This window comes from Artemia franciscana, chromosome 17 (genome assembly GCF_032884065.1).
Source record: "Artemia franciscana chromosome 17, ASM3288406v1, whole genome shotgun sequence".
Classification (NCBI taxonomy): Eukaryota; Metazoa; Arthropoda; class Branchiopoda; order Anostraca; family Artemiidae; genus Artemia; species Artemia franciscana.
Window position 1 is genome coordinate 1,334,631 of NC_088879.1, and position 14,074 is coordinate 1,348,704.

A 14,074-nucleotide genomic window follows, 5' to 3' on the forward strand; every position below is an offset into this window, starting at 1 on the left:
AAATTTAAAACCCAAAAAATTAACAAAAATTATTTTATAAAAATCTGAAACATAATCTGACGACAGATATTTGAAGCCAAATTTGTCAGGTCATTTCCTCTTTCTTTAAGGGTCGGTAGACATAATACCCTGAAACTCTGCTCGGAAGCAACATAAATGAACTAACGTCTTATAGGGTTCATTAGCCAAAGGGACACCTGTCATATATTTTGTTACTCCGACATATCATAGACCAGTTCAGGTGCCAGAGCTACTGAGAATTGGTCAAACACTACTGCTTTCAACAAATATCCATTGGATAGTTGTCGAAGATTCTAGTAAATGCTCCGATGTGGTTCGTAAGACTCTCAAAGATATAGGTAAGTAGTTTGATAGCGTTATCATTGTTTTCTTGTGTATGTTGCGCAAAGATATCCCAAGAGAATAAAATAGTTCTTGTGCCATTCATTAGGAAAATTTTAACTAATATAATAATAAAAAATAATAATAAAAATAATAATAAATATAATTTAAAAAAAAATAAAAATAATAATAAAAATAATAAAAAAATAATAAAAATAATAATAAAAATGAAAATAAAAATAATAATAGTTAATAAAAATAAAAAATAATGATAGTTGAGGAAAATCTACAGTAGTAACTATAGAGTTCATAAATTGTCCAGTTTACCTTATGCTGACGCTGGTATGGCTTCTGCTCTTTCTTCCTCTTTTTTTGCGTTTCTCTTTTGTCTTTACCATTTTCTTTTCCTCTTTTTTCTCTCTTTTGCTTCTTGTTTTATTTTATTTTTGTCTGAAGATATTTGTCTTACTTTGTGTTAACAGTTTTAGTGACAATCTATTAAAAACAAGTAAATTTTTTTTAATAAGACAGTGGAAAATAAAATTAAAAATGTTTATTAGAAAAAAAAAAATAGAAGCAGTCTTTATAAAAAGTTAAAAAAATTTATTATTGTTCACCGTTTTATTAATTAGTTTTATCTGTATTCAAAGTATTTTCGTCAGAATTATAAGTAGAAATGTAGTGTGGTTTATGAAATTAGTTACTGGGTGTTTCTGTCCAGTCATGTGTGTATTAAACTGACGCATTGAGCTCTATTCTCCGCTGGATAGAGTTGAAATTCTGGTATAACTATTTGTGTTTATAAAGAATACCTTAGCTGAAAATATAAATGTTCGAAACGATTTAGGCCTGACAAACTGGTGTCCTATGAACCAAATTAAGATTTTCTTTCTTGTGACAAAATTACACTAAATCTTTGAAAACAAAGTAGGCTAAGCATCACTTCGTTTGTTATATTAAACGTTATATAATTCGTTTGTTAATTAAAAGTTCTGAAGAACTAAAATCCACACTTAGTAAAAAGGATTTCTTTTATTTTGAAAAAAGAAACATCACTATAATTTTTTAAACTCTGATCAAGATTATTTCAACTTCTAATCTCCTAGTCCTGTGGTGGCGCAGTGGATTTGACCTTAGCTTGGTAATACGGGACCCAGAGATCGAATCACGCTGCAGGAATGCACTACAGGGCCGACACAAGGACCTTAGTAGTCAAGAAGCGTCGTAAATTCTTAAAAAAAAACAAAAAAAAACTTCTAATCCCCCTATGAAGCACAGAAAACGTCGGCTGTGTGGAAACAGTCAATGGAATATTAATCTCCCCAGAAGATCGATTATCATAATTGTGGATGGATCTCAAATTAACTAAACTGTCAAAACATGAAATATTTGTACCCTGATGTAGCCTAAAAATAAACAAAAGTGTATATAACTCTTGTAGTCCTGAGGCTGGTCGTATTCTTATTCGCTCGTAGACGAAAATAAAGTTGGCGAAGCATTAATTCGCTTGTTTCAATGGGTGGATTCCATGGTCGATTTGAAAATGTACTTGCCAGTTCTTATAATCTGTACTTTAGTTCTTTCTTAGAGCAGATGAAAAGTTCTGAACAGTGCCATCTATTTCGTATTTTTTCACAAACATTTTTGGAATAGATGGCTACAATGAATATTAAATGATTTTTCTGAAAGATTAAAAAATTATTGTTTTCTGTAATGGTAAGAGTACATTATATGGCCAATGCAACTTATCTATATATGAAACAATTTTAGTATCAGTGTAGCTATTGTAATCTTGTTAAGTCTTTCAGTTTAGTTGTTCAGTTTCAGTTTACATTTTCATTTCAGTTTTCCAGTTTAGTTTTATCAGTTTCGTTAGCTCTCCCAATATTTACACAATAATAAGACCAAACTGCATATTTGATTTTTTTTTGTATAATTTTTATAAATTTTCTTATTTCATTATTTCGTTATTTAGGATTTCAATTTTAAAGTACCTATAAAATTGGGAACTGTTATGCAATTGGCACCATTGAGAGTGAGGAAAATTGTAATTTTGTATCTTAGCAAAAATCGTCATTAGAGTCCTTTTCCACTACCAAACCAAATTGTAAAATTAGAACCTGAATTGTAAATTTACCGTTCAGTCGATGATCTAAAATATGAAAATTCTGTTCCATTGACTAATAATAATAAAATAATAATAAAAATAATGATAATAAAATATATAATAATAAAATATATTGAAAGTTCATAATCTAGATTGTGAAATCAACAACTACGCCTGAAAAGAAGAATGTGGATTTGGATCGTTGATTTTGCGCAGTCGTGAGTTGAGTCTATAGCTGTTACTCCACAGGCTGCGATTTGACATATTTTATAAACTTCTTTGTTTAACCTAGTAACTGTCAGTCTTGCTTTAAGAATCTGGTGTGTCAAGGGAAAACGCCTTAGAATAGCATAGCGTGACTATAAGATTCTACTTTCATTTAATGCTATATCGTTATTTCACTGCACGAAAAGAAGAAGAAGACAATTGCACCGAAGCTAAGAAGAAAAAAAAATAGGCAAATGATATAAGAGTAAAACTAGGCTGACTCCCCCGCTCCTTTTTTATCTCGAAATTGTCCGATCAAAACCATGAGAAAGCCATTTAGCCAAAAACATAAATTAATATGCAAATTTTCGTTTTAGTTATGCATGTGCGGAGAGCCAAAATCAAAACATGCATTAATTCAAAAACTTCAGAAATTAAATAAAAAAAAGTTTTTCTAACTGAAAGTAAGGAGCGACATCAAAACTTAAAACAAACAGAAATTAGATCTACGTTGCATGGGCAACGTGAGGTGTTGCGGCAACGTTTGTTCGGCTTCGCCGAGTAAAGTGTTGCGAGAGCAACACTTTGGTTTTGTTTCCTCGCTTAGATTAAAGGCTGAAGTTGTTAATCTGTAAGGATCTTAAAATAAATACTATAGACACCTGCATCATAAAGTTATCCGTGAGTTTGTAGAGTGAAGAAAACATAGCTGCGACTACTGAATTGTTTCCATCTGTATTGGTTGCGTAAATAGTTGGTTTCTCCGAATAAGGATTAAAGTCAACTGCAGTATTTGCTACTGGGATTCATCTTATCCCTATTTGATATTAATCTTATCTCCGTCGAGATAAAAATAGTTCCAGTAGCAAATACTGCAGTTGACTTTCAGGGAAAATCTATAACAGGAAAACAGATAAAATGAAGAGGAGGTCAACATTCGAATAAAGAAGTCGGTATCTAGCATACCTTGGTAGAAATACTAAAACTGAATGAGCTCTAAAACAAAGAAATGCGGTTTCGGCTAATTTGTCTCTAGTGCTACGATGACTGAAACAAAAAATAGGTACACCAACTAGTAAGAGTTGCGAACCCCTCATTGCCGAGGATGATTATGAGCTATCAGCCGACTGTTGCTTACAACTCCCCTATATGTCTCACAATTGGTATCGGCCTATTTTTCGTTTCAGTGTGTACCTTACTACTGAAGTTGTCAACCCCTTTAAACTTTCAAACTGGTATATCTCATGAAGGAATTTTTGTACAAAAAATGGATGACATATACTTTAATCAGCTCATCAAAAGCTATCGACTGCCGTCGAAAAAAAAATCTATCTGTCTTAGTTCAAAAGTTGACTTTTTTGCCGTAGGCCAACTTTCTAACGTCATCACTTAGAAAGGAGCAAAGGATAAACTCTAATTTCTTTAGCAATGAGAGAACTTTTAAAGTTTAAGAGGCACATCTGATACCATTTCTCTACCGCAATCCCAAGTGCGAAAAACCGAATGATAAACTCAGCCGAAATCACGGCAGCACTTTCGGACCCGTGGGAAAATGCCGCTTTTTTGCTTCTCTAAATTTTTCTATTTATCACTCAAAGAAGATATATTGGCTGTGGGGCAGGGTAACTGTCGCATATATTTAACACTTATAGATTTTAGTCCATCTTCAATTTGAAACTGGTGCCTGCCTGCTTGCCTGCTAGAACGGAGCTTTCCACTCGAAAGCAGAAACATGGTTTGATGAAACGAAAGCTTGGCTGCATAACTTCAGATAGTCCTCTCTGACATAGGCTATACAACTCCTCTTCACTTCACACACTATAGGCTCTGGCTCAAGGACAAGCAAAAACCATCCTTTTTGGCCCCAGGCAAGAGTTCTACGAAGCTTTCCAAAATGTAAAGTCATATTCATCAATCCGGCCTAAGGTCCACACTTTCCGTAAAAACCGCAGAGGTTAGACCCTTACCACTTTCTAGGAATAAGCTGAAATCGGGGTGCTAGGAACAAAAAAAAAAAAAAACACGACAAAACCAAAGTGTTGCTCTCGCAACACAATCATAAGAATTTATTTCTGATATTAAAAAGGATAAAAATACTCCAGAGCCAATCGAATTGACGTTTCGGCTGCTAAGTGTTTCTACAGGAGCAGGTAGCAAGCTTGTCGCCCAACTGTGGCGGGGATCGAACCCTGGGCCCCGTATTGCCGAGCTGAGTATCTCATCTGTGCTACAAGTGGTTCCTTTTGATGTGCTACTTCAAAATACTATTAATTTCAAATCTAAGTCAGAATTATCAAGTTGACTTGGTATAATTTTGGTAAAAATTACATCCTTAAATCCAAGACGCTCGAGAACTCAAGGATAGATTCTTCATTGCTGCATCTTAATAAATAGGAAATTATGGCTTTTTCTGCAAAGATACAATTACAAATATTTTCTTTTTTTCTTCTTTTTTTTTCAAGTATGATCGTACCAAACTCGGTCTTTCGCCTAATTTATCGCAATTAAAGGAAAATACGTATATATTAAGAAAAAAAAGTCAACATGAATTCAACAAACAAAGCCTCTAAAAGAAATTCCACGGAATTTCATGATCTCTCTGTTATTTGTGTTTGTCTCTAGTAATACTTGTCTTCTTAAGATAAAAAGATAAAACAGAATAAAAATTCAGTAAAAAGAGAAGAAAAAGATAAAAAGAATGGGATAAAAAAGATAAAAGATAAAAAGAGGAGACAAAAAGATAAAGCAGAATGAAAAAGTCTTTAAAAAGAGAAGGAAAAAGAAATTATAGTTGATGAGACTATTTCTTCTTCTTCTTTTTTCGCCTATTATTTGCTACTTCATCATAAAGTCTGACTCTTTGGACATTGATGTGAATATCGAGTATGAAGTTTTTTGTTTCATTTATAGGTCAAACAACAGCTAGACCAGGTCCCTATTGGTTGCTTTTCGGCCAAAATGAAGTCCCCATTTTAGACTCCTAGAACCTGTGGCAGCCTCGTAGTTGAATTATTTGTCCAATAAAGTGCTTATTTGTCCTTTTCAAGGCACAATAACCAAAGATGTTACTTTGGTTATGTAATAATAATAAAATAATAATAAAAATGATAATAAAAAAAAATAATAAAAATCAAAATGATAATAAAAATAATAATAAAAATAATAATAAAATAATAATAAAATAATAATAAAAATAATGATAAAAATAAAATAATGATAAAATTAATAATCAAAAATAATAATAAAGTTAATAATAAAAATAATAACTTGACTCTGGAGGCGTCGAGATTAGGGTCTGATAGGCTGCTGTCCAAAGTGAGTTTGATTTTTTTTGGTTGGGTTTTGTTGCTTAGGGTTTTTTACTTCTGAATGTATTGCTAGTGCTAGGCTTAGAATATGTGCACGTTGTAACAGGCTCTGTGCACTATATGTGAGCCTATATGTGCAATACGCTCTTTGATCATTGTCTCAATTTCTTCGAAGTTAATATTTCTCCCAGGCTTTATGGGTAACTTTTTTCTTTTTTGTTACTTTGGTCTGTAGACCCTGCCGTGTTTTGTTCATCATTTCAACATTGTTTTGCTTGAGTTGCTACAACCGCTCAATTGTTTATTTTGGTCTGGAGGTATATTTAATGGAATGGATGGGACGGGATTGGGCAGTTTCATTGACATCAGTTCTGGATTGACAGGGTTAATACCAGCTGCTTCAACACTTGGCTTTTTTTTCCAATTTCAAGTGCAAGCTTCGGAAAAGTCTTTTGAAAGGGAATCTATTTTCGTTCCTGATGTGAATTGACGCTGCATCAAAATTTCTTCGTAGGTTCATGAAAGGTAACATCCAGTGGCTGTGTTAGGTATTTGGTGTTTCCAGGCGAACAAACAAACAACATATTGATGTCCACACTTTCAATACTTCTACACAGGAATTTGAAAATTGATTTCCTCAAAAACTAATTTTATCCCCTCCCTGTATTTTGACCTGGGGAGGATGATTTTAAAGAAACAAATTCCTCTTCGAAAATGCGTAAAATTCACCTTTAAAGTGAATTTTAAATTTTATTCAACATTTTGGATGTGTATGGTCTGCAATCTTCGGTTTTAATGAGTCAACAAAAGACAGCAATTTTGCTACCATTCAGTAGCTGAGATTCTGTCTCATCCATGTACTAAGTTACATTTTTTGAAAATTAGTGTATAAAGTTACTTAGATTAAAAATGCATGGAAATTTGTTGAAAATTGTTGTAAAAAGAACAGTTTTCCTATTTTGAGCAAGTTTGGAAAAACTTTCCTATTCTAAGCAATTTTTCAAGAAAAATTGTAAGCAAAATTAAATTCTGGATCCATGAATAAATAGATTTAAGGCTATCAACATAAGAATATTTGCTTAATTTTAGAAAAAAGAAATCATTCCTAAAAAGGAGTGGACTTTTTAATGGAAATTTCACAATCAAATTTAACTTTTCCGAGAACCCTAGATTACAAGCTTCAATTCTTACATGCACTAATATTATATTTCCAAAGAAGGATGACATGGAAGTGTGTTGTTTTTTTTTTTGGGGGGGGGGGGCGGGGTGAGGGTGTTGCTGTTTTTCCCCTCTGTAATTGTATGTAATTGTATAAGAGGGTTAATTCGAACGAAAATAAACATTTTTAAGCAATAAAAAAGTTATCTTTAGCGTAGTGTTGATATCTGCTATTTTGGGCTAATGTGACTCGGAATAGGACCAAAACTTTTTCAGAAGAATTCAATGATAGTCAATCGGTTTAGATTAGCTGAAACGCCTTTCATGCATTCTTTCACTTTCCGAAGCTACACTGTTATATTCTGGACATTTAAAAAAAATAGAAGCTATTCAGGGGAGGGCAGAGGAGGTTTGAAAAGACGTGAACACCTTTTCAAGGGATTGGTATAAAGATTTAAAAACTGCTGTTTCGCAGCAAAATTTAATTCCCTAGTCCATATATATTATAGAGAAGGGGGAGGGACTTCGAAAATGCGTAAAGTACGTGAATTAATCTCGGAAACTGTTGGAGGAAATTGTAAAAATACATTATCCTAGAACTATAGGAAGAAATTGTAAAAATGTATGGTCATAAACCTATAGGAGGAAATTGTAAAAATGCATGGTCCTAAACCTATAGGAGGAAATCGTAAAAATGCATGGTCATAAACCTATAGGAGGAAATTGTAAAAATGCATGGTCCTAAACCTATAGGAGGAAATTGTAAAAATGCATGGTCTGAAAGCTATAGGAGGAAATTGTAAAATGCATGGTCATAAACCTATAGGAGGAAATTGTAAAAATGCATGGTCATAAACCTATAGAAGGAAATTGTGAAAATGCATGGTCCTAAACCTATAGGAGGAAATTGTAAAAATGTATGGTCCTAAACCTATAGGAGGAAATTGTAAAAATGCATGGTCCTAAACCTATAGGAGGAAATTGTAAAAATGCATGGTCATAAACCTATAGGAGGAAATTGTAAAAAATGTATGGTGTTAAACCTTCTGGAAAGTCTGATACAGTCGTATGCCCATGAGATGGTTTTATTGTAGTAATTTCTTTTTCTTGTTTATCTTTTGAGTAAAACTACGTTTAATCAACCGAAAATGTTGTTTACCTTTTTCATTCTTCTTTCATTCTGTTATCTATTTCATTCTATTATATTACTCTTCAAGGTATTCCACATACTCATTTAAGCGCACCGTTGCCAAGTGCGTATAAATCAGCGAATATAAAACCTCGAGGGGTTTCTGGAAGAAGGGCAGCACTGAAGTGGATAAGGAAGAATGCAAAAGCAGATGGCATTGTTTACTTCGGAGATGATGACAACACTTACCATCGTCGAATTTTTGCTGAAATCCGGTCTACTGTCAATATTTCGATATTTCCTGTTGGACTAGTTCCTGATTACCTTTTGAGTAGTCCTATCGTAAAAGAGGTATTGGTTCATTACAGTTATTATTCTTTCTTTTGTAGAAGCTATAGATCCATATTGTGTTTTTATTTATTACTTGATAAAAGGAAAGAATTTGTAAAGAGTAGAAAACTCTTCACGAATTCGTCATAGAAAGGCAGTGTTGTCTTCAAAAAAATACCTAAGACAACACTCCTCAGGATAAAGTAAAAACAAAATGAGGACCGTTGAGCGGAGTTCAGCCAGTGGAAAAATGAAGAATAGTGAATGAAGAAAAAATGAAGAATGGGAAACATTACAATTATTATTCTTTCTTTTGTAGAAGCTATAGATCCTTATTCTGATTTTATTTGTTACTTGATAAAAAGAAATAATTTGTAAAGAGTAGAAAATGAAGGTAAGTTAAGCCAGTGGAAAAATGAAGAATAGTATGCAGATTGAATAATCCGAATAGTACGAAAATAAGAATAGTAAGTAATAGTAAATAGTAAAGTAATATAAAATAATAGTAAAAAGGATAGTAAGTAATAGTAAAAGAAGAATAGTATGCAGAGTTTGCTCGCAAACTCCGTTCAACGGTCCTCATTTTGTTTTTATTTTATATTGAGTGTTGTCTCAGGCATTTTTTTGATAAAAAGAGACAACATTTTTTTGATTCATAGAAAGACAGCACTGCCTTTCTATGACGAACAAATAAAAGTTCAAATGGGGGCAAGTCCTTTTATTAGACAGTGAAACAGATGCAAAAAGTTCTGTATATTTCGATCGCATGTACAGTGACCGTTATCAGCAGTTACACTAAAGAGCTACAATTAAAACAAAAGAAATCTATACTGAAAAAATAATAATTTGCGGGTTGTAAATAGTTTCCGGCTCATTGACTGAGAGGGTTCATTAACAGGGTTCACTACAAGTCTCTAGTTGTAGACTTTTCTCTTTAATATTGCCTTAATTGAAGTTGAATTTTTAATGAAGTTGGCACAATCTACTTCTTCTTCCAGTTACAAAAGAAATGTTGCAAAAAGAAAAAGAAATTGCAAAACAAATGTACAGGATGGCTAGACCACAGAAATTTGGATAATTATGAAAGTGGAATTTCCGTTTTTCACTTTAGAAGTTGTACCTTTATAAATTGGCTAATGGGGTCTGAGATGTTACCACAATAGATGCCTGCAAAACTGTTCTGCCTTAAAGGTTTCTGCTCGTTTAATGAAACTTAGCTCTTTCAGCCCGACATACTTTTTCACTGTTGGTAAATACGGAAACTAATTTAAAGCGGTATATCTCTTCTTACTACTACTACTAACAACTAACAACTCACCGTATTCATAAATATATATATATATATATATATATATATATATATATATATATATATATATATATATATATATACTAGCTGTTGGTGGGGCGCTTCGTGCCCCCCCAAGCCCCCCCCCCCGCGCGCGTAAATCGTTACGCGCTATTGTAGTTGTGTCCCTGTGTCCCACCTGTTATATATATATATATATATATATATATATATATATATATATATATATATATATATATATATATATCTTATTTTATGTTTTTAACCACGTAAAATATGCGAATATACAACATTCTTCGCTGTCCCATTGTCTGTGCATATAAATAGATTGTCAGGTTTACTGACTCTTGAACATACAACATATAATTGTCCATGGGAAAAACAATCAGTATTCAGATCTATGCCTCATTATTCTAATGATGTGTCCCTGTGTCCCGGTCTTCATTTATATTCCCTGTGTCCCGGTCTTCATTTTTGTCCCGGTGTCCCAGTTTGTAAATTCTCTTTGAGTGTCCCGGTCTCATTTATATTCCCGGTGTCCCGGTCGTCATTTGTGTCCCGGTGTCCCGGTCTGTAATTTCTATTCGAACAATCCCTGTGTCCCGGTCGTCATTTATATATCACGCCTGTGCCCCTGGCGTCCCCGTTGTAGTTTTGTCCCTGTGTCCCGGTCGTCATTTATATTCCCTGTGTCCCGGTCGTGATTTGTGTCTGGGTGTCCCAGTCTGTAATTACTCTTTGAGGTTCCCGGTCGTCATTTATATTCCCTGTGTCCTGGTCGTCATTTGTGTCCCGGTATGTAATTTCATCAGTTGACAAACATGACGTCAGTCGACAAACAACTTAATGACGCATACAGCTCAATCCTTATAATGACGTCAGTCGACAAACATGACGTCAGTCACACACACACACAGACAACTTATTTTTATATATATATATATAGATATATACTAGCTGACCCCTGCCACGCGTTGCTGTGGCGCTGCGGGCCACAGCAACACATGGGGTGTCAGCTAGGCGTATTTATTACAAAATTGTATTTATTACAAAATTTTATTACAAAATAAGGTATTTATTACAAAATTATTTTTTAGGTTGCAAATACAAACGATAATTGTTTTTTTTTCTAATTCTGCTTAATCTGCGCCAATAATTCAGGTACTTGCTCGGGATGCAGTTTCGGGGGGGGGGCATTGGGCAAGAGGGCTATGAAAGGGGAATGATATAGAAATAGAAGAAATTATAAACAAGTTGCACAACCCTTAACATTCAGAATCTGGAACTTATAAAACATTATGTACAACACAATCGAAAATGTCTTCCAACTTTAAATTAGAATGCGCCTACTATTTATACAATTTCATTATTATACCATTGCTTACCTTATGTTCCCATTCGTTCAGTATTTGTATGTCTCTCGTTTATTTATTTTTGTATTCATTTTAGTCTTGTGTGTTTGTATTTATACGTCTCTTGTTTGTTTTATTTTTGTTAGTTTTTTTTTGGTTCTTATATATATATTACTCCGCTTGTAACCTCTTGTCTTTTTAGTGGGATATAAGATTCTTTCATTCATTCGTACATAGGAGGCTCTTGTTTAATTTAAAAAGAATGAGAAACATATATAGGCCACATGTTTTTTTTTCCAAAGATGCCTCAGATGAGGGCGCTTTGAAAAAATAAGATCATTTGGGAATATTAGCACACTTTATTTTGTTATGTCTGACTTCCTGATAATTTGCCTTCAATGATTCTCTTAATGTTTGTCCGCTTGTTTTACATCAATATTAGAAACATTTGTATCATTTTACTAGTCACTTATAGTCACAACAATTTATTAGTCATAACAATGTATTAGTCATAATAATTTATTTGTCACTTGTAAACAACGAAATAGTGAAGACTGATAAGAAAAAAAAATGAATTAACAAATAAATTTAACATGAAACACTGCACTGTTATTGTTACAAACACTACAAAAAATCATACTGATCAACAGAAGGAACTAAGGGACGAAGAAGAAGAAGAATTAGGACCAAGAACCACTAGACTTTAAACTTTGTTATGATTTATGCATCGTCCTCTACAGGTGGTTAGGCGGTTAATATATCAATAATTGAGTAATTATTAATGAGATATCGATTAAGGGTTTTTTTTGTGGGAGGCGCGTAAGAAACTTTGCATATCTGAAGAAATGAATCTTTAACCTCTGTTGCTCAATTTTTCTAAAATTTAAAATCTTTTAAAATCTAAAATCTTTTTTTGAGAAATTTAATCCCTAACAAACACTAGAGAAGTAGTAAGGGCAGTATAAAGATGATTTAGTACCTAGCATTAGGTCGGCTTGGATTAGGAGTAAATCGGCTATATGTAATAAATTCACAAGGCTTATTTTCCCTGTTTATGTTTTTAGTAGGCTTGGTTGCTACTGTTGGGTTGTTTTTGGTGTGTTATTTGTTGGCAATCTAACGGTTTCAGTGTTTTGTTATGAGACGAAAATTGTGCTACCGTTCGACAGCTGAAATTCTGCTCTATCCCTTTACTACTTTTGATGGACATTTTAAAATTTGCTGTGATGACTATTTGTTTTTAGATTGAAAACCTGTCGAAAATTGGCAGAAATTCGTTGAAAAAAGGAACTTTTCCAATTTCTTAGGCATGTTTAAATCATTCTTTGAGAAGAAGTCTGATCTATGTCGCAATTCTGGCTGAATGAATCGATCTGGCTTGATAAATCTGAAACTTGAATTTGTTGATATAAGTATCCTATCCTTTCTTTGCAAATTTCAACTATTGGTTTGTTCTGAAATTGAACATTTCAGGGGAACATTTACCTTAATGCGTTAAGATTAAATGAGATATTCATAATTGAGCCCTAAAAGCATTCATTAAGGACTAAAATTTAAGGAGCAGATAGCAAATTGAACTGGTGAGTGAGATCCCCAACCACTTGACCTTCTTTTTGCGTTTGAGCACTATTGAATGCAGAGAAAAGGGAGATCAGACCTATTATTGAAATACCAAGGACATAAAGAACATTTTTTTTGCCCCTTTAATTCATTTTAGGTCTATTCGTACCTGAAAATCGGGATTGTCTACGTTTTTATTTTCGTTGTTGTACGCCTAATAAGACTTTTGGTTGTGTAAACCCTTCCATTGTTACCGCACCGAATCACAAAGGGAAGCAATCGGAAAATTTTCTTGATTACAAACAAGCCTATACAAAGGATTGTAACACCCACTTTTTCTGCATCTCATCGTCGAGCAATACAACAAACAATAGGCTGGTACAACTGTTAGCTTCAATAGGGCTATTGGACAAGTATAGGCTAGTGGGAATATGTAAGAATTAAGTAATTAATTTGATTATTCTTGAATCAGAAGGAATAAGGATTCTATTGGTATGTCAGTAGTTAAGTAAATGGAAAAATGTAACAGCCTAATTAGTCTTTCTAAAGATGCTTTTGTTGCTAAGTCAATTAGCTAATAATTTGAAGCGTCTAATCTGTAATAATTTAAACAACCGCCCCCACTAGTGTATTGCTTAAATTTATGGCAGTGTTTGTCTTTTGGCATACTACTACTAACAACTCACCGCAGCACCAAGCCGCCTCAGTCTAACACAGCTACGCACGTCCCTCTTCCATCCTAATCCATTCAAACCCTCCCTCTCTACACCGTCCCAGGAAGTTCTCATTTCCCTTGCATCTTTCTTTATGACACCCTCCCATCCCAACTGCAGACGACTTACTTTCCATTTAGCCTACCGTTTGAAATACGACACCTTTTAATCTTAATATTAGGTTAGAGAGCAAGGGTAACCTTCACTAATCATCTGTTCATTCTATTTTAGGGACATGTTATTGGGTTTTATGACCCATGGATTGTTGATAGACTCTTTCCAGTAGATATGGCAGGGTTTGCCGTAAGTGTAAGGCTAATAAGAGACCACCCCGAAGCTAACATACCCTATGTTGCTGGATACGAGGAAGATCGTTTCATACAGTCGTTAGACGTAACTTACAAGGACCTTGAGCCAAAAGCATCGAATTGTACTGAGGTTCGTACTTAGAACTTTATTATTTTTGGTACTTCATTCCTTCTCTCTATTTTTACAAAACGGAAATATCACAAAGAAGAGAGAAACGAGGATAATAACTACCAGTGAAAAACAGAAGAAT

At 33.7% G+C, this 14,074-nt stretch overlaps 1 protein-coding gene across 1 annotated transcript in view; it reads left to right on the top strand.

Moving 5' to 3' along the window:
* The window catches only part of LOC136037668 (galactosylgalactosylxylosylprotein 3-beta-glucuronosyltransferase S-like), a 39,905-nt gene that overhangs the window by 13,924 nt on the left and 11,907 nt on the right, over positions 1-14,074 (top strand). Inside the window, exons 3-5 of the mRNA XM_065720396.1 lie at positions 176-359; positions 8,340-8,602; positions 13,747-13,953. Coding sequence (XP_065576468.1) covers positions 176-359; positions 8,340-8,602; positions 13,747-13,953 — 654 coding nt within the window. The remainder of the gene's footprint in view (positions 1-175; positions 360-8,339; positions 8,603-13,746; positions 13,954-14,074) is intronic.